At 44.8% G+C, this 27162-nt stretch overlaps 1 protein-coding gene across 2 annotated transcripts; it reads right to left on the bottom strand.

Annotated features, from left to right (window-relative positions):
• Positions 1 to 19718: 19718 nt before the first annotated feature.
• Positions 19719 to 20792, bottom strand: LOC119654995 (phospholipase A2-like). 2 transcript variants are annotated; one of them, XM_038060662.1, is made up of 3 exons: positions 20439 to 20792; positions 20211 to 20363; positions 19719 to 19936 (listed from the first exon to the last, which is right to left on the bottom strand). In XM_038060662.1, exons 1-3 carry the CDS (start codon positions 20735 to 20737, stop codon positions 19750 to 19752), a joined length of 639 nt encoding a protein of 212 aa, XP_037916590.1. In that variant the 5' UTR covers positions 20738 to 20792; the 3' UTR covers positions 19719 to 19749. The 2 variants fall into 2 exon arrangements, with proteins under 2 accessions (XP_037916590.1, XP_037916591.1); XM_038060663.1 differs by having other exon boundaries at positions 19719 to 19921.
• Positions 20793 to 27162: the final 6370 nt, after the last annotated feature.

Below are 27162 nucleotides of genomic sequence, written 5' to 3'. Positions count from 1 at the left end.
AAGATATACCATTTATTGGTTTACTCCAGTCCAGAATCTCCTGTTGCAATGATGCTCAATTGTCACGCTGTCTCCCAATATCAGCATTTCTGGATATCGCCAAAAAGAATGATTGCACCTTTCGATAGAAATGAGTCCCAAGGAACTTCTTAAGGATGCCACTAGCAATTTCCACAGAAATCCAAGTAGACCAATCCAAGCAACTGTTCGAAGTTTGCATAAATTGAATTAGTTAACACAATTCTTGAACACATCGCATTAGAAATGAAAGCTTGATTGCCAAATAATAGGCTAGTTGCCACTCTTGATCCCACAATACCAACTATAAACACCCTGCGATTCATTGTGAAGCAGCGCAAAGTTTCCCTTCACTTGTTCTTCATTGATTTCGAGAAGCTCTTCGACAGGCTGAGCAGAGAGGAGTGCTGTGCGCAGGAAAGGCATTCCGAAAAAACAGGATTGCGTTCAATCGTCGATACTATTCTTCCTGTTGCACCGAACTTTATATTTCTCTATGTATAAATAACGCTAGATGCACCTTGAATGATTGTCTAAAAGAGGTTCGCATACCTCAATATCAACGTCAAGCTAAATTTCCCTCTCCCCGCCATTGATACTCGAAAGCTCCAAGACTACGTTAAGACCTTTCTCTGCCATGTTATAAGGGTAATCTATCCCGTCATAATCTTCAAAGAAGTACTGCTCCAATCTACGGGCGCACTTGTTGACGTGCCAATTAGAAACAGGATTTGGAATTGGATAGTGCCTTAAAAACACACAGCGCTTGCCCTATTTAAGCAATCCTAATCACCGGAATAAGTATGCACTCTACTAAGTGCCCCTGCCCGAAGCCGTTTTTTAGTCTTTTATTATTAAGTGGCATTCTTCAGCTGCGAAAGCACAGGGCAGGCAAATAAAATATGTGAGAGCACTTCACCCTCTCCCTTTCAAAATGTATATTATAGATCCCGAACGTGTGAAGATTTTTACGTAGAGGACATTTAGGATTTAACTCCGCCCGCGGAGGGAGGGATAGCTTTAATCTAAATGGCTGAGTCACATCTAAGCGTCTCAGGTGAGTAGGGTATCACGAACTAGGTAACCAGACCTGCAACATAGTTGTGAGACCTCAGGCACGTTTAAAACCACCGGTAGCTACTAACACCGAAGCCACCCCTGGTTACGGTTCTGTGATGGGCCGACAACTCACCAACGTAAAAATTAATCCAAGTCAAGAAACCTGAAATTTTTACCTCGGATTGGACGGATAAACGACGACGACCAAGCAAACGTCAAACGGATTATTCTTTCGGATCCTGGAATGTACACTCCCTGAACAAACCAGGGACTGTCAGTGCCCTCCTTCACCAGGTCGAGATTTAAAAATTTACATGATTCCAGTCCAGGATTTTTAAAAATTACAATCCATCGGCTCACAGGGAGTTTGGAGCTGTATTTATAATGGGCAGACAGCTGGACGTCATCGACTTCAGACTTATCAACGAAAGGTTATGTGCGATTCGCATCAGGACTCGTTTTTTCAACCCTCTCTCTCATCAACGTGCATGTCCTGACTGACGAAAGCTAGCATCGGGGAACTACTGAAGGACATAGTTTCCATGAAGAATGCCATCATAACGATAAACGATTAATTGGTTTCGCTAGCAGTAGAAATCTTGTCGTAAGCTCCACGTGCTTCCCGCACCGGCGTATTCACGAACAGACCTGGAACTCACCATACGCGAATACCGTCAACCAAATTGACCACGTCCTCATTGATAAAAGGTAGGGGTCCAGTGTTTTTGATGTACAATTCTCTCGAAGAGCAAACTGCAAACCAGACCATCATTTGGTGACGGCAGAATCTCCTCAATGCACCAATCGGGAATCAGTCCTACCAAAATCATCGCGGCCGATAAACTCCTGGGCGATGCTACTGCGCAGGCATATAGAGCCGCCTTGGAGGAAAAACTATCACCTATGCTACACGACATCAAAAACACAGATGTACACGGGTTCTGGGGAGAACTTCAAGGCACCATCAAGGAAGTCGCAAAGAAGGTCGTCAAATGCAAACCCCCGCAAACGTCAATTTACTGGTTTGACGATGAATACAGAGTATCACTTGCTGGGAAGAACGCAACCTACAGACAATATATCCAACGTGCAACCACACCCAAAAAGAAAAATATGATGGGATACGGCGAATTTCGGATAGACGTAAGAAGTGGAAATATTTTGATGAGTAATTGCTGAACATTAATGAAAACTAAGCTAATAGAAACATCAGACAAACAAATAAACTAGTGAATGCAATTAAGAACGGAACGGACTAGCCTCTGTAAGGACAAAGATGAAAACATCATCAACAGATGCTGGGCGTCCTATTTTGAATAGCTTCTGAATCCGACACCTGGCGCCCCATACGTGTAGCCAAAAAGTCGGTCGGGCTGTTGGTGATCCTGGCCTTACTACACATCATCCGACAGCAGAAGAAGTTGATTTGGTCATGCGGTCACTAAAATCAAACAAAGCGCCATGCGCGGACGGGATCCAGCCCAGCTGTTAAAATCCCATGGAACCTGTCTACCAAATGCGGTACACCAACTACTGTTGCAAAGCTGGGAGGACGAGGATATCCCAGGCGACTAGCACATAAGCATAATCTGTCCCATCCCCAAAAAAGGAGGTAGATTGCATTCTAAAAAATGCAGAGGCACTAGTCTGTTCGTCCTATAAAAATTCTTGAGAATAGAATAAGACCATACGCGGGACAAGTCATTGGTGATTATCAAGGCGGTTTCAGGCCCGGCGGCCCCACAACCGACCACCTTTTTACCGTTAAACTAATTCTGTGCTGGGAATATAACATCGACGTGTACCAAGTCTTTTGTCGACTTCAAGCAGCCATACGACAGCATCGGTCTTGAAGTACTGTATGACATAATGCTGCAATTTAATATACCAACTAAACTAGTACGACTGATGAAGATAACTGTGGCCAACTCCATCTCACAGGTCAGGATCCAGAACAGGTTGACCGATCCTTTTGAAACACGTACTGGTTTGAAGCAGTGTGACGGACTGGCGCCGACGCTCCTCAACCTAGCACTCGAATACGCTATCCGAGCAATGAATACCAACACCAGCGGGACCCTATTCATCAAGTCGGCACAAATGTTAGCGTACGCAGATGACGTCAACACTATGTTGAAAATTGACCGACGCAAAGGAACCTACTCTTGACACCGCTACGAAAGAAGTTGCACAAAACGAAAATAATGATCCAATCAAGGAATAGTACGCCTGCTCATTTGGGCATCACGTTGAGGACCTCAACATCGAATTCGTAGATAGCTTTATATATTTGAGTAGCAGCCTGTCAAAGGACGCCAATGAGACTGACGAAGCATGTGAACAGAAACACGAAGCTCTGCGTATAAAAGCCTTCATATGACCAGTGCAATACTATGGGTGCCAAACCTGGAGCCTAACCCAATCCTTCAAAAATTTGCTAAACACATTCGAAAGGAAAGTCCTTCGGCAAGAATTTGGCGGCCGTGATGGATGGTGCATCCGGTACAACCATGAGTTAAATAAGCTGTACGATGAGCTAGAAGTCTCGAAATTCGTTTAACTGCAACGCCTCCAGTGGGCAGGGTATGTCCAACGAATGATCGACGATCGCTTACCTAAAAAGTTTATGGAGGAGCCAGACTACGAGGAAGACTGAGAGCAGGGTGGGAGAGCACAATATATACGGACACCAAACAACTACTGGGTTTCCAAGATTAAAGAACACGGTCACGTGAACGAGATAATTGGAGGACGACGATCCACCCCGACATCGGTCTGTAGTGCCACGATGATGATAAAATTCAGAACGACTGGTTGACCGCGCACTTCGGTCACCTCATTGTCAAAGAGCAGCATGGTTTCGTGGAACATAGATCAACGGCTTCAAATCTTCTGGTCTTTACCAACTTTGTCGCTAAACGCTTGAATTCACGACAGGAGATACATGCTGTTTATACTGATTTCTCCAAAGCCTTTGACACCGTTGACCATAACATTCTCCTCTCTAAACTTTCTTCGCTAGAGTTCCCTCCCTCAGTCATCTCCTGGCTTTCCTCCTATCTCTCATACCGTTCATGCAAAGTTTCTTTTCATGGTCACTCATCTCGTTCCTTCTCTCCTTCCTCTGGTGTTCCCCAAGGCTCTATACTTGGCCCGCTACTCTTCCTGTTTTTTATCAATGACCTCGCCTCCATCCTCACCTGTCCGTATTTGCTTTACGCAGACGACCTTAAATTGTTTGCCTCTGTTTCCTCTCCATTGGACTGTACTCTCTTACAATCCAACCTTGATAATTTAGCCCGTTGGTGCTCGGTCAACAAGCTAACACTGAATGTCAACAAATGCCACTGGATGCGCTATTCCCTGAAACCCTCCCCATCATTCTTTTCCTATTCTCTCAGTGGTCAACCCCTTTCACTACTGACCTCCTTCAAAGACCTGGGTGTAATATTCGACGATAAACTTCGTTTCAATTCCCACTTCGTTGACATCATCAATAGAGCTTCCAAAATGTCTGGTTTTATCCTACGTTCCTCGTCCGACTTTACCTCAATCCAGCCCTCCTTAACACTCTTCAATTCCCTTGTCAAAAACATCCTTGAATACTGCTCTGTAGTCTGGTCCCCCTACCGCATCCGTGACGGCCGCGCTCTTGAAGCTGTACAACGCAAATTCACCCGGACCCTCTTTTACAAAAAGAACCTTCCACGGGTTGATTATCCGTCACGACTCCGCACCCTCAATCTCCCCTCCCTACAGCAACGCCGTATTTTCCTTGATATGTGTACTCTTTTCAAACTCTGCAATGGTCTGATGGACTGCTCCGCCAACTCGGATATTACTCTCCGTATCGCCTCGTCTCATGACACACGTAATGCGGACATTTTTGATGTGCCCTTCGCCGAGCTCGAGATTTACTTTCACTCTCCGATCCCGAGGTTTTGCCGGTCGTACAATGCCCTACAGCTTGGTTCATTTGACTCTATGTCCCTCTCTAGCTTTAAGCGCAAAATATGTCATTTACTTGCTCCTCCCTCTGAGGACAATATGTAATAAGAAATTTGCTTTCTGTGTATTGTCCTCATTAAATAAATAAATAAATAAATAAATAAATCTCATTCCAATGGCGAGGACTTTGCACCATCGGAATTGTAGTTAAACATCCATTCCGCGTCAAGACTTCTTCTGACTCCCTTTATGTGTTGTTGTGTTGTTTTAGGTGTCCCGCTCCCAACTCCGTTCATGGACTGCCCCTTTATTTACGCCTCTTATCTGCGTGAAGAATTGTTTGACAGTTTGCAAAACTTCCTACTGCCGGGTTTTCTTTTTCTTCTGCGCGGATATTAACCTCCACATGGTCAATTGGCATAAATATCTTAACCTTCAACAAACACTTCAACTTTTCTCTTCCACTCCTCTCTTTTCCGTACTCTTATTCAACACCACCGAAAACTCTCTAGCCTCAAATCTCGATATCTTCTTTTCCATCCTGCCAAAATCGACGGTCGCCATCCTATGCTTAAATTGAAGCGAGATTCTGTCGATCGAACTCCAACCAAATGCAAAACTCAGGTAAGTTAAATTCCCGCAAAGCGAACTTCAACGCTCTCAACTTGGTTTTAGCATCAACTGAGATCGCATATTATCTAACTTAACGTTCTAGCAAGTTTTTGGCTATTTTTTCAACATCCTTTTCGATCTTCCCCCCTACATGGTTCCTCCTGCTCCTACATGGTTGCGCTGTTATCCAACTTGGGTCATCACGGAGATACATAGAAACATTCGCCTGAAACATGAACTACAGAAGAAGTGTCTGTCTTCCAAATGTGTCACTGACCTTGCTCATTTCAAAACTATGCCTTCCTCTGTCAAAACAATGATTAAAAAACTGATAAGTGATGCTTGATGGGCCCCTCCGTTCTTGGCAGTGATTTGAATCCGTGATAGTCCTACAGTTACAATTCCCGTAAATATATTCAATCTTCCCCAATTTTCACCTACAAGCATCCTGTCATTTACTCTATTTTTACTTTTCTTCCGTGTTTACCTACTGGTCCCTCGAGTTCTTTACGTGTCTTCTAGGTGCTGGCTTTTCAGAGTCACTTCCCGTTTCACTCCTCACTCCCTCCTTAGGTGGGTTCTTTGTTGATAAACTTGACACTAATGTGGGAGCTGGTCCCTACAGGCTTCCTTAAACTCTTCTTAGTTAACTGCAAGCAATACATCCCCCTTCCATGGTGTATACTTTTCAATAAGTCTCAAAGATTGCTACTTCTGTCTTCTTTGGAAAGAATGCTTTATTATCCCATTCCTCAAAAGTAGACACCCTACTCTATCTACGAACTGCAGCCCCAGCAAACTGTTCCCTTCTTGTTATTTTGTTTGTTTTTCTAAACATACGTCAACGGTTGGTTGACCGAGCACTTCCGTCACCTGACAGCAATAGACGTGGTTTTGTCAAACATTGATCTACAGATAAGTTTTCAAAAAGTAGTAGACGTTCCACGCCGAAAACGTGGATTCTACCGACCATGCAGCATAAAACCTGGGAAGAGCCCGCTGAACCAAGCTCTACTACCAAACCCTACCTATGGTTATTTTTTAATGAGAAACTTCAGATTGAGAGAAATGAAAGTGATTCCCTCCTGCGGAAAACGGCACAAACTGTACCAACTGGTACTCGAGGTTGGGGGTTGTGTAAAGTCAGAGAGGAGTCACGAAAGCAGCCCCGGCTGGAATGGATTATACAACGATGAGCCCGGCAACGAAAAAGGACGAGCGATTTGCATATTTCCTCACAAAGCGTGTGCTTTCTAAACAGATCGGAAGGCACTTAACACCTCGCAGGTACCCTGTCCCAATATAAGGCCGTCGGACAAAAAATAATAACTCCCTTACCTGATACTTAGAGATTTCCGAGGTCACCAAAGAATGGTTTACCTATTGTTAGTTGGCACCATGATGCCCTATTGGCCAGTGCTCCGTGATATTCGGGCATCCAGTAAACATTCGGGCGTCTCCGTTTCACTGCCTTTCGGTTCTGGATTTTGTCATAGGAGAGCCAAATTTTCTTCGATTTACTATAAGTAGTCAGCATACCCCTCTCGAATCAACAACTGACGAGAAATATAACTAGGTCTTCCACACAGCCAACGCGACCCAGATTGTGCAGAATTTCTGACCTGGTCGCATTAATTTTATTCGTAGATAGACGAAGTGATTCGTTCCGTTGCTTTCAATACTAACGACAATACATGAAATAACGCAGTGGTGTTGATACAAAAATCAACCCCGTTATTACGTACAATATACATCCATGGACGTACCGATGTCCTTATGTTAAATATTACTTTATCATTTTCTCTCCGGCAGGACTCAAAATATCTGAAGAAATTCCTATGACTTTCGGTCTCGTTACATTCTCAAAGTATATCTAAAAGTGGCTGCATGTTATCGTAGCTAATAACGAAGGATCAAGGATTTAAAAGATCCAGAACACGATTCTTCTGAAAAAGATGAACGTAATTCAACTATTATAAGAATTCTTCACTAGTTTTCAAAAATGTGGGGCGTCAGATAATTCAGCGATATGTGCATGCATATAGGAGGGTAGATGCAACAGTCCTGCTCACCAGAAATTATCTTCGTCCATTTTTCGTAGTACCCTACAAAACAAAGGACAAATTATTGGTGCAATTAGACAGTTAAAAGAAGTGACCCTATTATCTCCCGATAATGTTTGTGAATTTGTAAACCCTAGTAATAATTAGTTGCCATCATCAATCAGATGCTTCCGGGTCCATCATTATACTCCCTTTCGTCTACGGATCCTTAACTCTTCTATTCATTGCACATGGTCGGCGCATGGAAAATTGTGGAGTTTTAACAGCTGCCTTATTACATAGTTCATTCGATTTCCTGAAACCGACGGGTTAACCAATCCCCTGCTGAGTAACGCCTTATGCCGCTACATCGATCCGCCAATCTAGTGGCATAGGTGGACTTAAATTATGGCATTGCAATTGTTTCTCAAGTTGTTTTGCAGATGACATATCCCAAGGTCAGATTGAAGACCATTTCCAAAGCTCTACATAAAGTCACTTAGAATTCTGACTAACGGCTCTGTTAGTAGCATAGTTGAATCACGATTTCCAGAATCAAATATTACTCGGTACAGAATTTCGCGGTCCTCGATGGGTTGATTATCAGCACTGTGCCTGCATCTGTTTCACCAACAATAGTCGCCCAAAAAAGTGCGACTATTTACGTCTGGTTCAACGACCTGTAGAAATAGAGCCATTCAGTTTGGGTAGTACGTTAGCCTCGGAATTATGTTATCGCCCCGCCGAACTTAAATGATTCTCACAACTTCACACCGTTTTATCAAAATTTAAGGGGTCAAAGGACCACGCTGAGACTGCGCTGCGGAGGTGCCCTAATAGCTGTTAAGTATCCTCTCCGGGCCGACATCATCTTTTCCTCCTCGTCATCCACCTACGATTCTATCAGCATACGTGTCATTTCGCCAACCGTATGCCCCTTTATCAATTCTGTGTATATTTTCCCTGCCTTTATCATATCCTGTGTATATTTTCCCTGCTCCCCTTCCCTAATCGTTTTTTTCTCTCATTTCCCTTCATCTTTTTTTGGCGACTTTAATCTTTCTATGTTCTCCTGGCCTACTACTTCTGACCCATTTCTTCCTGGCCCTCCCTCCCTTATAACTCCACCCGCCCTTCCCTTCCCCATGTCGCCCTCCAGTTTGACTTTTCTAAAAACCACTTAGATGGAACTCTTTATTTTGTCCCTCTAACCTTCCTGTGCGTTGCTTTTCCCAATCCTCTCATGCTCGCTCTTTCGTTGTCCCTGACGCCCAACATCTTGCTCTCGAGTTCGATGCTCAAATATTCCGGCTAGACTCCCTTGTCGCGCGCAAGCCTACCGAATTTAACTTTCATAAGACCAACTTCAAAGGTTTGAACTCACCCCTGGCGGCAACTGGATTCCCCTCTTTCCATTAACATGTGACCAAGCACTCAACACCCTCTATACCATTTTATCTGATTCACTTCCCTGTTACGTGCCCACTTCTTCTAAGTGTTTACGGTTTTAACACTGAAGTCCACAAAAAACTTCGTCAAAAGCACACGGCGAGGAAAAGTTCCTGTCTTCTACTACCTATGCTGGCTTCGATTTTTTTTTAAAACTCTGCGTTCCTCGGTAAAATCTTTAACACGTAAGTACAGAAAAGAATATCAGACCAGTGTTGTAGACCCACTGAGGCGCGGAAAATTCAAGGCTTTCAGGTCCCACATTCGCAACTCCCACTGTTCTGATCAGTGATCCCCTCCGTCCATTAAATTCTCTGCCTCCTCAATTAATTCCCCCCAAATATCTTATGATTTGCTCTGTCATTACTTTTCTTCAGTCTCTCCTTCCTCCTCTTCCCTCCCGCTAGTTGCTGTAGCCAGCCCTGCATCGCCATACCACCATTCCCCTTCTTAATCCCTGGGTGTGCCATCCACTTGATGACCAGTTAGAAACTTTTCCCCATTGTTTATGGTTCACAAACGCCTCTATTTTGGAGAAGCACCCAATTTTTCTATGAAAATAGACAACTTGTGACTTATGATCAAGAGCGGAGGCAACATACCAGACGCGGCTTCACTGCTCTTCCTCTAGGATTGCCAACGCCGTGGGGAAAAGTTTGTTGCGAGTTGGACTGCCATCAAGTAAATAGCGGACTCAGGACTGCCTCAACCTCTGGCCTGAACTTTCCTAGGCCCTTCTTTTCCTGAGTTTAATTTATATTATTATCTTGTTTGTGAATATACATAAAGGGGCAAATAGCAGGTCATCTCCCTGAACAGAGGTGAGGCAGTCTCTGATGAGTTGTCCCTGCCCTGGACAAAACCAAACGTCGTTTATTTCTCGAACGTATAGCTGCATCGATGTACATGCATCATACTGGTGGACGTCTTGATTGGGAGGTGAGCGTGGATTGGTGGCACTTTAAAGCGACAAGATTGCTGTCTGTACTACGCAATGGAATCTACTAACCCAGAGTAGCCAACGAGTAGGTTGCCCCAGAATCACGTGGCAGAGAATAATGGAGGACGAGTTGAAGCTTCTCGGAAAGACTTGGAAAGGGTTTTGTTTAAGAGATATTGGCAACAATATATACGAAGCTTACCGGCTACTAATCGAACTGCGAACCCGGGCCAGAGAAGACAAATATCACGACCGAAGGCGATACCTTAAGAAGATCTGCAGGCGAGAACAACGAAAATTCAATAAAGACAAAATTTTAACACTTCACGACAGTTGAAAGAAGAACGACGTACGAATACCATCTAGCACAGAGAAACAGATGAGGATAGGTTTCAAACTCCACCACCCTCTGTAGAGATCAGAACGACAATATCATCAGCGACGCGACTAAAATAAAACCAAGATGGGTTCAGTATTTTCAAGACATCTTGAACCCAAAGACGACACTTTTCCACCACTTTGTCATTTCGGATGACTCAAATGGGGAACAAGTGCCCACACCCCCAAATTTGTTCGTAGTACAGGTAAGTTTGTTTAAACTAAATTCAGATAAAGCTCCCGCAATCGATGGCATCCCAGCCGAGCTCTTAAAAGAAAAGAGAACAGAATTCACCAGTGGAGTTCTACAATCTGGGAAACTGAGCAAATACCTGACGTCTGAAAGAAAGTGTAACTTTTCCGGTGTACAAAAAGAGTGATCGTCTTCGTTGCGAAAACTACAGGGGGATTTCATTGCTGTGCACGTGTTACAAGGTGCTCACGAATATAATCAAATGACGACTGAGAGAGTCTGCAGATAACATCATTGGAGAATACCAACGCGGCTTCAATTCCAGGTGATCGACAACGGACCAGATATTCGCAGTTAAGCAGGTGGTTGAAAAGTGCAAGGAATAGAACATCGATGTGCACTAACTGTCTGACGTACGATAGTGTAAATTCTAATGCTTTGTACAGAACGATGGTCAACCTAAAAATCCCACAAAAGCTAGTCCGGTTAGCGCAAAACCGGGATGTCTGGAGTTCCTTATTAAGGCAGGCTTAGACCGGATACCGGTTGTTGCACCGTTGATGATGATGATGGTTAGTGAACGCCTCAATGACTAACAACGAAGGCCAGGTCAAAATCCAAAATTAACTGGCACAGAGCTTCCCTAGCGTCAGGACTTAAGCAATGGGATGGTCTCGCCCCACCCTCTTTAACTTGGTGCTCAAATACGTCGTCAACAAAATAGTCTCAGTTGATACCAGAGGTACGTTACTGGTAAAATTCGTGCAACTAGTAGCATACGCAGACAACGGAGATATCCTTGCCGATCAATGCTTGGTACGAAGGAAGTGTCCGAGTAGTTCGAGTTAGCAGCGGGTGAAGTGGGGCTCAGGATCAATGAATCCAAAACGAATCACATTTCCCAAACTCGAAAGGCGGCTGTTAGTATACAGAAAAATTTTTCAGTTGGATATATTCTAAAAATGAGCCCTGTTTCACTTTTTAGCGCAGACATTTGAGCCGCATCTCCTTTATGTTTCATCTAGTGTTAGAAATAAAGTCAATTTCGACCCCACATGACCGTATTCCCCATTCGCATGTATGAGGAGCCCCCTTCAAACTCAATACAAAATGGCGCCACTCGCTGCATGTAAAAGGACATATAGACCACCTGTTCTCACCAAATTTTGTGGCAATCGGTTCAGCCGTTTCCAAGTAAATCGGGTGTGACAGACAGACAGACAGATAGAAAGACATTGAATCGATTTTAATAAGGTTTTGTTTCACACAAAACCTTAAAAAGTACGCAGACGCAATATGCTACGCATCTACAAGGTATTAACTGCAAGGTATTAACTGACGCTAATGCCTCCTTCTCTTCGAGAGAAAAGTCCTTCAAAAGATTTTTGGAGTAGTAAAGGAATGCTGGCCAATCAGATGCAATCATGAATTATATAAGTTATTTGACGACCCTGCAGCTTCCACACTAGTCAGAATCCGGAAATTGCAATTGGCTTGCCACATCGAACGAATACACGACGAAAGGATTCCGGAAGGAATGCTGAAAGACAGAGATGGTAGACGACCAAAGATGAAGCCAAGGAAACATTGGAAGGACTCAGTGGATGCAAATTTCAGATCAGTTCTAAGACTTTCTAACTGGAGGACGCCGCCTTTGGATCGAAATAATTGTAAGTGGTACATCCAGGAGGCCAAGGTTCGGGCTGTAGCGCCTTCGAAGGGGAAGGCGTCAAGTAATACCGAAATATGTATATCTGGAAAAGAAAAATTTTAGTGAAGCGCGCTAACGAGTATTCACTTGCCAAGATTGGCCTGCACATGGAAGTCGTACTTTTGCTGCAAACAGACTTAGTAAGTATGGATCAGGGGAGGGTGTAGAACCGCATGCGGTCAAAAAGCTGTTAGATGGGAGTGTAACATCTAAGCGGCACCTTAGATGAAACGAATGTGGAAAAGGTCAGATCACGTATGTGTACTTAAAAAATATGTCTGCCAGAGAAATTTTCCGTCGTAGACTTCGGGCTTGAGATGAGCTTCCTCCTGACGGGGTATGGCAGCTTTAATGAGTTTCACTTCTCGCGGAACCTTGCCTCCAGTCAGGGTTGCATTCTGTGTGGGGCAGGCTCAAAGAACTGGTTCCATGTCCTCTGTGTCTGTCCAGTATACTGTGATATCCGTAATCTAGACGACATGGGCGTTGACATGGTGAATGGTATCTATGATTTTAACTTGTGCCTTGCCAGCAGTGATACACTTCGCGTGTGCTGCCGTTCGTCGAATAAGGGAGCTCCTTAACGCTGCTCCTCCTGTAGTATGATGGGCGACCGGCCATGGTGGACAGCCACCAGTCTTGTATGTTTTGTGTTAGTGTTGTCTTGTCACGTCTTATGTGTTGTATTGTACGCAGACCGGTTGTTGACTGGTGGAAAAGTTTCGCTGTGGCTCTCCATTTCGAGCTAATTCCAGTCAACCCGTCGGGAGTGCCGTCCCCACGTACTCAAGGAGGGCGATCCGACCTGAGTCTGTAAGTGGCTCTTGCCAGGAAGCCCAACCGGAGGTTATCTGGTATTATGGGAACCGGGGTGGCCCTCTAAGAGAATATGTTCCAGGAGAATTCCTCGAGGATCTGCTCTCGGTTCGGTTATTTGCGGTTGGTCCCCTTGTGGGAGTTTCATAGTGGTTGTGGTTGTACCTACATCGAGGGCAGAGCTCCTTTAGACTCAAGCGTGGAGTTCCTGCGCTGTACAACTTGGATGCCGTATCCCTTAGCTGCCGCAGATATCTTGAGCCGTTGGAAGATGACCAAGAGACTGGCCGAAACAAGGATGGCTTGCTACCCTACGATATTTTCGCCAAGCGCCAATTTATTCTGATCATAAGGACCCAAATAATCTCTCTTGTCTGGTAGCATATTCAATTGGCCAACCTACATCAGAAATTTTTAATCGTCCGTTACAGGGACTGGCAATTAGGAAAAGAAGTTCACTTATGAAAAATAAAACCCAAAACGCCAGTATGCCTGACGCTTCCATAGCTTTTGTGATGATGCTATTTTATCGATGAAAAATAATGAAAAGCAGTTATTAGCAGGGGTACTTCTAAGCACAGTCATCTCCAAACTCAGCAATTTCAAACTGGAGCCTTTTCTCAGCTTGCATAGTAAATTAAATATTCTCCTGGCATCTCACTTCCTACGCACAGTGTCATTTACTACACATTCACGTATTCAAGGAAAATGTTAATATTACTTGCAAGAGATCAACGCATTCCTTCCATCTAAAGAGTGTATTCATCTTAAGTACACGGATATGAAAACATCCCCATACTCGTATATTCCCAGGGCCCGCATCGTTATCTTTCAGTTAAGTAAAAACGCCGTAGACAAGATATTAAAACTGGATGTATCCTCATTTATTTGAACTTTTCATTTAGATATTAAAAAGTTACTATGCTGGCAGTGAGAGCTCTTTTCTCTCTACGTATCCAGACTCTATGGGGGACGTGTAAGACTTATTGTAGGAACGGAAGGAAAGAATTTCAACATTACTGGGCGTCTTTTTCCAAAAGGATAGAAAATTATAAATGTGCATGTAAACGTGAACTTTCCACTTATTCTGAGAGCGAATACCATAAGATAATTTTTGAATGAATGTCAGGACATTTTTGCCGAGAAGTGCATATTTATTAAAGGAGAAAAACTGTTGATAAAAGTTTTTCTAAGGCCTAAGGAAGATATATAATTCTGGAGAAATTTTGGAGTGCACTTTTGTGAAATTGGGGAAGTAAGAGGAGTTAGAACGAAGCTGAAATGTAAAGGCATCCGTATTTGTGTGTGTCGGAAACAATCGATTTTTCCCTAGAAATTATCACTATAATGAAAATGGTTTTAAAATAGCTCAAACATTCGTTCAGTTACCATATTTCTGGGCATCATACACTTCAAAGACCTCTCGGCACTTTCGAAACAGCCACTGTGTCACGGTGCTAGTTAAACAAAAAAAATGTACACCACCCCTTTCCATGTGTGGAGACCCCCCTCCCTCCCCTTAAGTTCAATGTAGAATTATGTAACTCACTGTATGTGTGAGCGTTCACAGTTTCGACTTTTCCACAAAATTTGGTGTGAATTGCTACGACATCTCCGGGAGAAACACGTGTGACGGACGGACAGACAGACGGGTCTGTGAGGAGTGCCCAAATCTCCCATCAGGCGTAACCTCAACTGGCGGATAGGGGCATACCTATTGATGTGTAAAATTGTGTCCATGCACTTTTCTTTTCTGACTGTGCATGGGCTAGTGTTTGCTCATCTCTGGTGCGTGGACCAAAATGACTATGGGAAGGATACCCAGAACATAAAACCACCTTGGAAGACGGAAATTTACGGTGCAGGGGCTCGGTACCCCAGTACTGGCGGCTTTTGGGAGTGAGCAAACGGGCTCCCGATTGTCGATATCCCTCGACTGCAGTGCCTCGGTGGTGGACAACTCGGCCCCTTGGCATATAATGTTACAAATGATTTGGATCTGGAGAAGGAGGTGTTCAGAGGAATCGGAGTCCCGATCCGGAGGAAATACCTTTCACCTAGCTTCGGGCAAAAATAGTTGAGTTGTCCAAGTTTATCAAGGACAAGCACAACGTACACCAAGCCATAAAGAATATGGTGAAGGCTATTAGAGTCCTCTATAATAGATCGCAGATGGACGAAAAGAACACTAAAGATACGCCAAAACCTGTTGTGCCAACAGTGTCACAACCGACCCAAGTGACGCCTAACCGTAATGCCATCGAGTCACGGCGAAATAAAATAGTACTTGAAAAAGAAGGGGATCCTCTAAATAATCAGCAGGCATCTACGAGAAAAAAAGGCAGAGAGGACATTCTGAAAACCAGCTCCAATAGTTCAGAAGGAGCAAAGTATACAGCGAATGTTGGAAAGTCGACTAGCATTCCGAAGCTCAAGACGAGCGAAAACGATGCATGGACTAAAGTAACCAGCAAAAAAGAGAAAGGAAAAGCAAAAGTGCGAACTCGCCCATATGCGATTGTTATCTCCAGTAAGGGCAATCTGCCCTAGCCGGAGATACTCAGGAAGGTCAAAACAGATCCCGACCTGAAAGTTCTGAGCGGAAATGTAAACAGAATCCGAAGAACCCATGTTCGAGCTGAAAAGATCCAGCTTAGGCAAAATTGACGACGAAAAACTCATTTGGAGAGAATGCTCAAAAGCCTGAGATCTGCATACAAAATAAGGACCTCGATGAAGTGACATCGAAAGGAGAAATCTATACTGCTCTGATGGAGCAATTCAAGTTGGAAGAGCTAACCGAGGAGTCTGTTGTGAGTTTACCAAAAGCCTATGGCGGTACTCAAACGGCCACAATACGAGTACCAGCGGAGACAGCGCAGAAGTTGTTGGCGGCCGGAAAAGTTCGGATTGGATGAGCTGTCTGCCGTTTAAGAGAACAGACTTCACTAAAGAGGTGCTTTAAATGCCTCATGTTTGGGCACTTTGCGAAGGTATGCACCAGCAGCATTGATCGATCCGATCGATGCAGAAGGTGTGGGGAGAGAAGGGACATATTGCCAGAGAGTGCAATGGAGACCCCAAATGCCTACTGTGCGAGGTGAAAGAGGGACAGGATAAACGGCATATTACCAGAAATGGAAAATGTCCGGAGTTTAGGAACGCGTTCACTGCAATGAGAAAATGAGGTTTATTCAAATAAACCTCAAGCATTGCAGGGTCGCTCAGGATTTACTTGAACAGACCATGTTCGAATCTGAGATGGAAATTGCCATCATTAGTCAACCGTATAGAAACCGTCTCGGTGGCATATGGGTCACAGATGCGACAGGTAGAGCAGATTCGATTGCGGTCGGCTGGCCATACAATGTACTACATATCCAGCAGCCAGTGGCTTTGTATGGGCAAAAATAAATGGTGTATATGTATTCAGCTGCTACGCCCCACCAAGTCTGACACTGTCTGAATTCGAGGAAATGCTTGATAATCTTGTTCTCGACGCAAGGAGACGAAGTCCAAAGGTGATTGCTGGTGATTTCAACGCTTGGGCCCTTAAGTGGGGTAGCAGAGAATTATTAGAAGCTTTCGCGCAGCTGGATATAATTTTGGGGCAAAGATCCATCATGCCCGAAACCAAGAAAAATTTCAGGCTGGTCTGCAAAAACTTTTGATGAGCAAACCTTCATAGAGGTGTGGTTAGATCAACCTGATAAAACTGGCGCCTCTACGGAAAGAGCCGTCCATCTCGCTCAATGCATCGACAGAGCATGTAACACGTCCATTCCTAGGATGTGCTCATTCCCCAGTAGAAGACCAAACTGCTGGTGGAATGATGAACTGACCGGCTTTCGATCAGCCTGCCAACTAGCTAGAAGAGCGGCGGTAGGTAGAGTCGATCAGATGCAAAAAGAGTGCGCCTATAAGGCAGCCCGCAAAACCCTCAAGTTCGCCATCTATCGAAGCAAGAGTAAATACTTTAAGGAGCTCTGCCCAGAAGCGGATGTAAACCCGTGGGGGAGTGCCTACAGAATCATGATAGGACGGTTCAGACGCCATTCATCTCAGCGGATCACGTGTTCCACCATCTTGCTGAAAATCATCCAGGGGTTATTCCCTCAACAAGAAAAGGGCACCGACACATTCCAAACACCTCTGAATGTGACGGAAATTCCGCCAATCACCAGAGACGAGCTGCTGGATATCTGCGGTAGAATAGGAGACAATAAAGCGCCGGGCTTGGACGGAATACCGAATAAGGCGAATAGCTTGCCGTGAAATCCAGACCGGACATGCTCGCTAAGTTGTTCGAAGCGTGCATGATTTCCAACGAATTGGAAGCGGGAGAAGTTGCTACTTCTGCCTAAGCCTGGTAAACCTCCAGGCGAAGCATCCTCATACCGACCCATATATCTTTTGGACACTGTCTGACCATCAAATATTTGGGGGTGGTGATAAACAAGAAGCAAAAAGTGCAGTATGTTTGCAACAAATCGTCAACTGCAAGTATAGCCCTGGCGAGGATGATGCCGAACGTGGGAGGGCCACGGCATACCTCTAGGTTGCTTATAGCCAGGGTGGTGACCGCAATCATTCTCTATGCGACCCCAGTTTGGAGGAAGGCGTTGCGGATGTCAGTTAACACTAACAAACTGATTGCAGTCTACAGAAGAACAGCCCTGAAAGTACGCTCTGCCTTGAGGGCTGTTTCAGATGATGCAGCATTCGTCATCTCTGGAATGATGCCGATTGACATCTGGTAAATGAGATGGGGAACATATACAATGCGAAGCCAATCTCTCCCACATCGCAGACGAAGATGACTAAGAACGAGAAATCCATAAATAGATGCCAAGAGCGGTGGGAACGCTCGGGAACGGGTCGATGGAATCACACGCTCATTCCTACCATCAAGAAGTCGTTGGAAAGACGACACGGTGATATTAATTATAATCTCACCCAGTTTCTCACGGCGCATGGAGGATATCGCCAATACCTGCACAGGTTTAAATTAGAGACCTCACCCGATTGTCCAAATTGCGATGGAGTCCCAGAGGACCCAGAGCATGTATTCTTCCACTGTCTAAAATTTGTGGAAGAAAGGAAGAATCTAGAGGGGACTCTAGAAGAGGTGTTGGTACCAGAAAGTCTGGTGACGGAATGGTAGCACATCAAGAAAATTGAGATGCGGTCAACTCCAAATTTAGAAATATAAACTTCATTAATATTAACGCCCTACAGAGGAGACTGCAGAGTGGGAGAGGGATACTTTCTACGAGACAGTTGAGCGGCCCCTGGCCTGTCCCAAGTCTGATATCTAAATCATACTTGGAAATATTAGCAGCAAAGTAGGGACAGAGCCCGTATTCAGGCGATATGTCGCCTCCCATAGCTTACATAAGGATACCAATGGTAACGGACTGCGAATTATTCAGTTAGCAGTATCGCACGAAATGGTTATTGAAAGTACCTGGTTTACGCGGAAAGCGATCCACAAAAAAAGTGGGCCTCTACAGGCGGGACAACTCTCAACAAAATTGACCATGCGCTAATCAAATACCACCACTTCTCAGCCTTGATGAATGTCGGGACATATCGGGAGGGAGGAGGGGGGCAACATAGATTTGGATCACTATCTAATTAGCATAGCCTGCATAACGACAAAATCTATGAGCGATACCATGACCGTCTGGTCGTGGATAAAATCCAGCTCAATAGTTGAAAGAGAACACAAGGGAGATCCTGCCTGAGATGGAGCGATGGCGTATTTCAGGACGCCAGACATCTTTTAGGGATATCGAATTTGGTGGACCTCGGCGCAAAACCGGGGTGTATGAAATTCCCTACCAAGGTCGGCCTTGACCGGATACCGGTTGTTGGGCCGTTGGTGATGATGATGGTGATGAATACTGGCGTAGACAAAATGTTTGCTTCGTCACCTATGCTACTTCGAAAATTCCTTCTTTGGTGCTCTGTATTGTTGTAGCCTAATATTCTTCAGCCAACCTTCCACGTAATTTCGGAACTGTAGATATGTAAACAGGGAAGCTCTTCCTCGTAATTCCTCATTCCAAACTGCGACACAAGGTCTCCACCAATTCTGCTTCCTGAGGTGGTTGCTAGAGCCTAGATGCAAGACATTGCACATCAATCGATTTCGAGTCCGCGCCCAAAGATCAATATCAGGCCGGTCACCACATCGATCCCAGAGAGCGTTCCACAGACTCGGCTATCAAGCTCCTGGGCTGCACTGTTGAAACTTTCAATACAAGTCCGTCGCTTCCTCTGTTATTTCCCCTGCAGGGTGGACTATGACAGAAAAGGGGGGCAACAATTTCTCCGACCCAGTATATTTCAAACCTCAAGAGTTGAGGATTTGGGTATTTTTATCTGGGGATAGCGTGATCGATGGACGATGTTGTTTCTCGTAAAGGACTTCCTTCACAAACAGGATTAGCTTTGACAAACACTCTATAGTTGAGTTCAAATAAATGGGTTAGGTAGTGACTTTGGAATTATAAGCAATAGATAAAGCACAATAACGTACGCTCATCGGAAAATTCTTAAATTTCATTTTATTTAGATCTCAATCCTCGTTTGCTGGTGAATCATCAATAGTATTCATATCTCCTGCGAACCTCCTACGGCTGGTGTAATTCGGGAATGGCTTATCGCTATAAAATGGTAAATTGAACCACTGGTATTGCTTCGACCCGGAGTTATCCACTTCGTATTTTACACATCTTCGGAAAATGAGGCTGCGGAAAGTTTCACTTTATGAAAAAATGATATTAAATTTTTTATTACCCTCACGTAAGATTTGCCGATTGATTAGTAGAAGATTGTTTTGAAGGTGTTTTGTACAGGATGTACTGTTCATTGAATACGTGGAATACTGGCAATGGTAGCAGAAAGATAAAAATAAAAACTGCGAATTCATGTCAACTATTAACGAACTTGAATCTGTTATCTCTATATGAGTAAGGCTTTACCGTATCTTTCATTGAAAGTCACTAAACCCAGATAAGTTTAGTTAAAAATACTCACAGCTTTTCGTACTCCTGGCACTCCTTGATTGGATAATCTTCCCTGTAGCAGCGCGATCGTAAAAGGAAGTAATTTTCTCCAATTACGGGAGCAACTTTATCTTTACTTGCCATTAGGCAATCATAGAATGCTTTATCGCAGTCACAATGTAACCTGCAATGAAGTTAGATATTAACAATTGTTCGTAAATCATATCAACAGTAGTCCTTCGATTTAAAGTCAAATTACACAGTGAAAGGATCATTATTAGTGAGTCCATGTTTCGATTCTCCACTGGGAATATTATCACAATTGTCATGGGCCCGGCAGCATTTGTCCGTCTCCATGTACACCCCAAGGTCATTGGGGCCACTAGCTGTGTTTCCAGGACCACACCACTTAGTTCCAGGGACAGTTAGCGATGCTCTATCAACTTCCTTAACATCACTGGTGGAAACGTCATGGGTAACGTCTAGAACTTGGTTCCCTTGACAAAAACTGTTCAATGTTAGAACTAGAAGTATCAGCCACCAATCCTGACTAGACATTCTAGTGATGACTATAAAACGATTACTAGAAGTGCTTGGATCATTCTTGCTTCGTTTTCTTTTTATATATTTATCGAGTAGCTTGTCGGAAGCTTATCTATGGAAGTCCCACATAGTATGTGTAATATAATTGTGTCGCGAATTACAGGTAAATTATCTATTGCACTGAATAATTTACTTTTGGTTCTTATTGTTCTCTCAACGTATCAATAACTTCCTGCTGTGTAATGGGTCAGTTATATAATGCAGCTGTGCTTTCCAGTTGGTTCAACAATACTAGAAAGTCAAAAGAATGGGCTTATTTCTGGAATGATTCCGAAAGAAAAGCCGGTATGTGGTGGAATTCGAATTTGATTCCGGCATTTACCTGTTGCGTTGTTGAAGAAATTCTAATCGTGCTGAATGTCTAGCGGCACGCAGTTACTTATATGATATGTCGTGCACTAGCTTTCCGTTCATATTCTGAATTATAATACGTACTTTGTGTCCACACACATATGTACACTCAATGCAGATCTAAAGCACATAAACTTACAATGTTAAGAAGGAAATGGGAAGGTTATGACAGCTTTGATTTATTACACTTACACTAGCCTAAGTTATAAATTGGTATTGCGTATAAAGTAACCATTATGAGTATCTTTTTTTTTGTTCGTACAAGAAGATGGAAAATCTTAGAAAAACACGTGCGCTCCAGCTCCGCTGGATCTACAGCGGGCGCGTTTGGGATTCATACCCACTAAAAACCACCCCCGGTCTCTCCAGCCCCTGCTCCGCGGGACCGGAAGCTAGTTCTCCTCGGACCTTAGCATCTCCCCAACTAAGTTCTCCGGGCTCACGCTCCTAACCAACACTTGGTTTAGGCTCCTCCTCTCCATTACAAATCTTGGGCAGTGAAACATCACATCCTCTGGATCCTCTGGATCCTCCGGTATACCATCTCATCTAGGACCCAAAACGATACAGATACTGCCTGAAGCAACCACCGTGTCCCATGAGGAACTGGGTACTGTGGAAGTTGGTCTTCCCATGTTTCCGCTCAAGCCACACCCTAATGTTGGGAATCCTGTGTGTCCATCGAGCCTTCTTAGACTCGTCCCATCTGCGTTCCCAGAGATCATGCGGCTCTAACCTTGCCACGGAACACACATTTCTTTCACCAGACCTTGGTACAGGACACTCATTTCTTTCGCCAGAATGTCGACAGCGATCATACCTGCCACCACAAATTCTGCCTGATCTGATGTGGTTCTGAAAGCACAGCAAACCCTCAAAGCCGTCAGCCGGTAAATCGAGTTCACCTGCTTCCACCTCTGAGAGTTTGCAAGCGCCTCTGCCCACACAGGTCACGAGTAAAGCAGGATGAAACGCACCACTTCGGCTAGAGGTAACCTGCGACAATGTTTCGGCCCACCAATATTCGGCAACATTTTTGCAAATGACGCGGTAGAACTGGCTGCCTTTTGGCATGCATATTCTGGATGTTCCCTAAAGCTCAATTTGGTGTTAATTATCGCCCCCAGGTATATGATAGATGACTTTGATGCGACCGTATATCCACCGACCTCCATTTTGACAGTGTTATTTTTCCTGCGGTTCGTTATTAAGACCGCTTCCGTTTTCGCGTCCACCAAGGTCAGCCCGGCTCTTCCTAGGCAGGGCTTTACCGTTCTTGCTGGTCCCGTCGCGTAGACCTCTACATCTTCTGGGTGTTTTGCTGTAACAACCACAGCTAAGACATCAGCAAAGCCGACTATCGCAGTTCCCACTGGGATATATGATATTTCACAACAGGGGACCAAGGGGCGATCCCTGTGGTACCCCAGTTGTGACAATGTACTATTTAGGACCCTCATCCGTCCCGTACTAGAGAGTCCTCTCCAAGAGGTAGTTTTCCACCAAATTCGCTAAATACCCGGGGACACCTATGTCAGCCAACGTCCCTTTAATTCTGTTCCAGTTGCCGAGTAGAATGCATTTTTGACATCCAGCGACAACACGGTGCAGCAACCGCCAAAAATCAATGCGTCTTTTGCCTGATTTACCACCACGCTAATTGCGTCTACCGTAGAGCGGGCACGCCGGAAACCAAACTGGCGTTCCGGCAAACCATTACTTGCTTGGACGATGGGTGGGATACGATGCTGGGTTTCCAGGGGAGCTTGCCACGTCAATACCCTTTCTTTTAAGCACGCCTCGAAGGCGATAAGGTCGGGCCTAGTTCTTCACTGTCAGTTTCAAAGTTCATTTGAGGATGCCATCTAAATCTGAGGCCTGGTTGTCACTAATCCTACCACATATTTTCCGCAGCTCCTCCACAGTTACCGGAAGTATTATGCCCTCATTTAGCTGGACAATAATTTGCCTTCCCCTATTTTCGTAATGAGGGAACAAAGTGGTAACAATCTATTTCACAAGGCGCGGACAGGTCACCTGGGGTAATCTCCGCAGCCTTTTCATTACCACTCTGTAATCCTCGCCCCAAGGGTTTCAGTCGATATGGTCACATAGCCGTTTGAAGCAGTTCTTTTTGTTCCGCCGAATAGCTTATTTTAGGCGGCCACACGCAATTGCCCCTATGCCTCTTGAACGTCGACAATGAGCTTTCCCCTAGGCCTCTGGCAAAGCTTCCTTCCCCGGAAAAAATGCGGCTCACAAACTTGTAATTTCGTTGTTCCACCAGTAGTTGGGTTGCCTAATGGGGAGCAATCGCCTTCTGGGCATAGTAGTATCGCATGCTTCCGTCACCCATCGGGTAATTGGATGGCTTTTTCTCTAGCCGTACCATTTACGGATATATCGGGTTTGAGCGCCGCGAAAAACGTGCCCCCTCAAAAGCTTTCACCACCCGGCATTCTGCGAAATCCACCCTTGATTTCCATGTAGATTGCCTAGTGGTCGCTGTGAGTATAGTCCTCACTGACATGCCAAACGACTCTAATGGCTAAAGTTTCACTTACGTATGTCAGGTCTACTATAGACGCCACGCCCCTTCCACGGAAAGTTTACAACGCCCCAACATTCTCCGTCTAGATCCGCGAATGCTTCGAAGAGAACACACTCCTTCACACTAGCTGTCCGCCTGCAATACTCAAGAGCCCACGCATTAAAGTCTCCTGCAATTATGGTCGGCCACCATCCTCCAGAGCGGGAAGTATCTGCTTATACTCGGCAAGTGTAGCGCTCGGTGGAGCATAGCAGCTGTAGATCTGGCCGCCTTTCACCTTCGCTCTGATGAAGCCCTCCAACGAGTACTCCATTATTTCCTCGAAGGCTTGTTCTCTACAAGCTCATAGCGCTGCTTAGCCCGTTTAGTCTTTGACCCAAATTGCCGAAATGCTATGGCCACACCGGTGTTTTTCTCGCGGATGCTTTGCGAGAGTAGATCCTGCGCTGCCTCACAGTGGTTGAGGATGATTTCTAACAGTCCCTGCTGATGTGGCCCTTCGTTCCACAGGTCGACTCAGAGCTGTTAAAGTGGATGAAGAAGCTTCCGGAAAGTAAAACCCTATCTTAGCCTGTGCCGGTGGATGGAAGTGCTATCCGCCACCACCGACAAAATCCACGAGATGTACGCGCGTCCCGTGGTCGCGCAAGTGTCCCAGGACACATGACAATAAGTCGATGATCTGAAGCAAACGGTGGCTTCACTCGAAGCCACAGTTTCAAAACTGACAGTGACTATGAGTACTTTCCGTTCCGGAGGTATATCTCCATCGCAGTCAAGGTCGAGGTTTGCTTCCCGAAGTAGGCCTTGGAGTAATCGCACCCTGAGGCCCTCAGCGGGTTCCAAAATTTGCAACTTAATGAACCAGTCTATGGACTTTCAACACTGCAGAATAACGACATAATATACCCCGCAACCTCCCTGAAGTTGTCAGCAAAATTTACAACTGCACAAATGACAGTCTTTCAATTGTTTTCGAGCATATTGCCCACCCTAGCATTCGTGCACTTCTCTGGACATACCTTAACATTGCTGCTGAAAGTAGTCGCATTTGGAAGACGAAGTGGTTAGTCACAGGAAAATACTTCTGGCCGTCCATGAACAAGAAGCTAAACTCTTGAGCCAGACAGTGCATCGTGTGCCAGTGATGCAAAGTCAGTTAATCTATCAAGGAAGTTGGCGCATTCCTTCCAAACGCTTCTATACCTTCCACCTCGATATTATTACTTCACAATCATGGATAGGTTTATGCAGTGGCTGACTAACGTTCTGCATCATTATGCGCCGGGGCCTTGTGTCGAGTGCTTTGATATACCAGCAGTAATCATCACGCAGCGAGGAATACAATTTGAGTCCACCTTTTTCGCGGAGTTAGGCAAGCTCCTAGGTTGCAAACACCGCAGGAACACTGCATACCACCCGTAGTCCAATGGGATGCTGGAACTTAATGGCTCGCGACGATCCGTCGAGGTCGCAATCCTTGCCTTTCATAGCCGTTGGCCTTTGCGCAGCCTAACGGGAGGAGTTCACGACCAGCCCCACAGAGGTGGCGTACGGGTGAATTTTCGGTTCCCTGGCGATCCTGTGCTTGATAACAGATCGGGATTAAGCGATTCCAGTAGGATGCATCTGTTTAGGGACACGGTTGGGAAAGTGCGACCGACTCCACTTTCCCGACATACGACGCAGGAGACCTCGAGACATGCTCGCGGGTCCTCACTAGAGTCAACACTTCCCGAAAGCCATTGAAACCGCCATATGAGCGCCACCTCAAAGTCCTAGAGCGGCACTCCTGCAAGGTCGACGTCCGGGGGTGGGGTCTCCAGGTTAGCAAGGCTGAAATTTATCGAACTGGAGCAAAACGTTCACGAAGCATGGGGTTCACTAGTTACGCCAGCGGTGACGCAAACCACGCGCCACATTACCAGCCGGAAATGCGACGCATTAAACGTACCCAGCGATGATGCACTGAACCACCGCCGATACACCTGTACTCTATACTGTTTTCTCAGTTCTCAGTTCTCTGTCCACTGTCCTCTGTCCCCTGTCTTCTGTCCTCTGTCCTCTGTCCTCTGTCCTCTGTTCTGTCCTCTGTCCTCTGTCCTCTGTCCTCTGTCCTCTGTCCTCTGTCCTCTGTCCTCTGTCCTCTGTCCTCTGTACTCTGTTCTCTGTCCTCTGTCCTCTACCCTCTGCCCTCTGCCTTCTGCCCTCTCTCCTCGTTCTTCTCACCGCAAAACTCTCTACTTTTTAACTATTACCCTAACATAATACTAATAATTCAAACTCCTGAATTTATGTTCATCTCAAATCCACTCCTCATTTTGTAGGCCACCTACAATGAGATCTACACCAAAAGCGTCCTTAACTAAATTGATTTTGAAGTTTGAAATTATTTTCTCATTACCAGCGCTTTCCAAAACCAATAATAATTATTATATAATCATTTTGGCTTGTGCTACTTGAAAAGTAGTTTCCGACTCCGCGCAAATTTCTGCACACCCAAGAAATCGATCACCTCCTTAATATTCTCACAATGCCGGAGGTGCTACGTTGGAAGCGCAAATTCCAATGAAGTAACCACCGCACATCGTCGTTTCCGTATCCGTGTACGTAAATCCTTTTCGAGAAGCTCATCGTCGTACATTGTTCCTTCCGAATCTGAAGAGACCGTTCAAGTGTAAAACTTTCTGGACTGTTAATCGTCTTCAAAAGGATCCTACCGCCGACAACGGTGGTCGACTACAAACTTTGCTTAGGATCTATTAACTATCCTGCATGCAGTTTAAAGGATGCACTTTGTCGTTAATTACATTATTAATTTTCAGAGTTTGTGGCATGCCGGAATAGCAATTCCTTGTTGAATATCTAATGGGGGATTATGAAGGTTTCGTTGGAATTATTATGTAATATGCAATGAAGTAAAGGTGACGCTATCTTGTAAAATTGCAGGAGTGTTGCAAGAAAATGTGGAGGATGGTTGCATGCAAGTATGACCTAAATTCTCCATCCCTAGCAAGAGTATTTAATCGTGCCTAATATGTTGAGAAGGGAATAGGTGACTCTATGATCCCAAATTTTAGAGGAAGCCACCTTCAGAATCGATACATTTAAAAAAATGAGATTTTCTATTAAATTCTCCAAATTCCTATAACGTATGTCAGTACCGCATCTTTTTAGCCTTCTTCGATTAGCTCCCTTTCAATATTCCACATTAAATTATTGCGTACTATCAATCAGCTAGGCCTCAATATGAAGCTCCCCTAGGTTCCTAGGTTTTCAGGTAATACGTCCTTCTAATTCTACCAGTCGTAGTTCTGTCATGAGCCTACACGATGTGGCCAAACAAAGCTTTAGTGGCCATTTAATTACCAATTAAAATGAATGTAGTTCGGATTAAGCCCGGGATATCGGCAGGCCTCCAGGAATCTGACGAACCTTGGATTACCGTACGGCTAGGCTACACTGTGCGAGTCCAAGA

The sequence above is a fragment of the Hermetia illucens genome, chromosome 4 (assembly GCF_905115235.1).
Source record: "Hermetia illucens chromosome 4, iHerIll2.2.curated.20191125, whole genome shotgun sequence".
In the NCBI taxonomy this organism is placed as follows: domain Eukaryota; kingdom Metazoa; phylum Arthropoda; class Insecta; order Diptera; family Stratiomyidae; genus Hermetia; species Hermetia illucens.
Note: the sequence above shows the minus strand (reverse complement) of the source record. Positions and strands in the feature narration are given on the sequence as shown.

Excerpts from the sequence above, each read along its gene's own strand:
- LOC119654995 (XM_038060662.1), bottom strand. The coding sequence starts at position 20,737 with ATGTCTAGTCAGGATTGGTGGCTGATACTTCTAGTTCTAACATTGAAC. Across the intron at positions 20,364-20,438 it reads AATAATGATCCTTTCACTGT|GTTACATTGTGACTGCGATA; the intron begins GTAATTTGACTT and ends ACTTCATTGCAG. Across the intron at positions 19,937-20,210 it reads TGCCAGGAGTACGAAAAGCT|TGAAACTTTCCGCAGCCTCA; the intron begins GTGAGTATTTTT and ends TTTTTCATAAAG.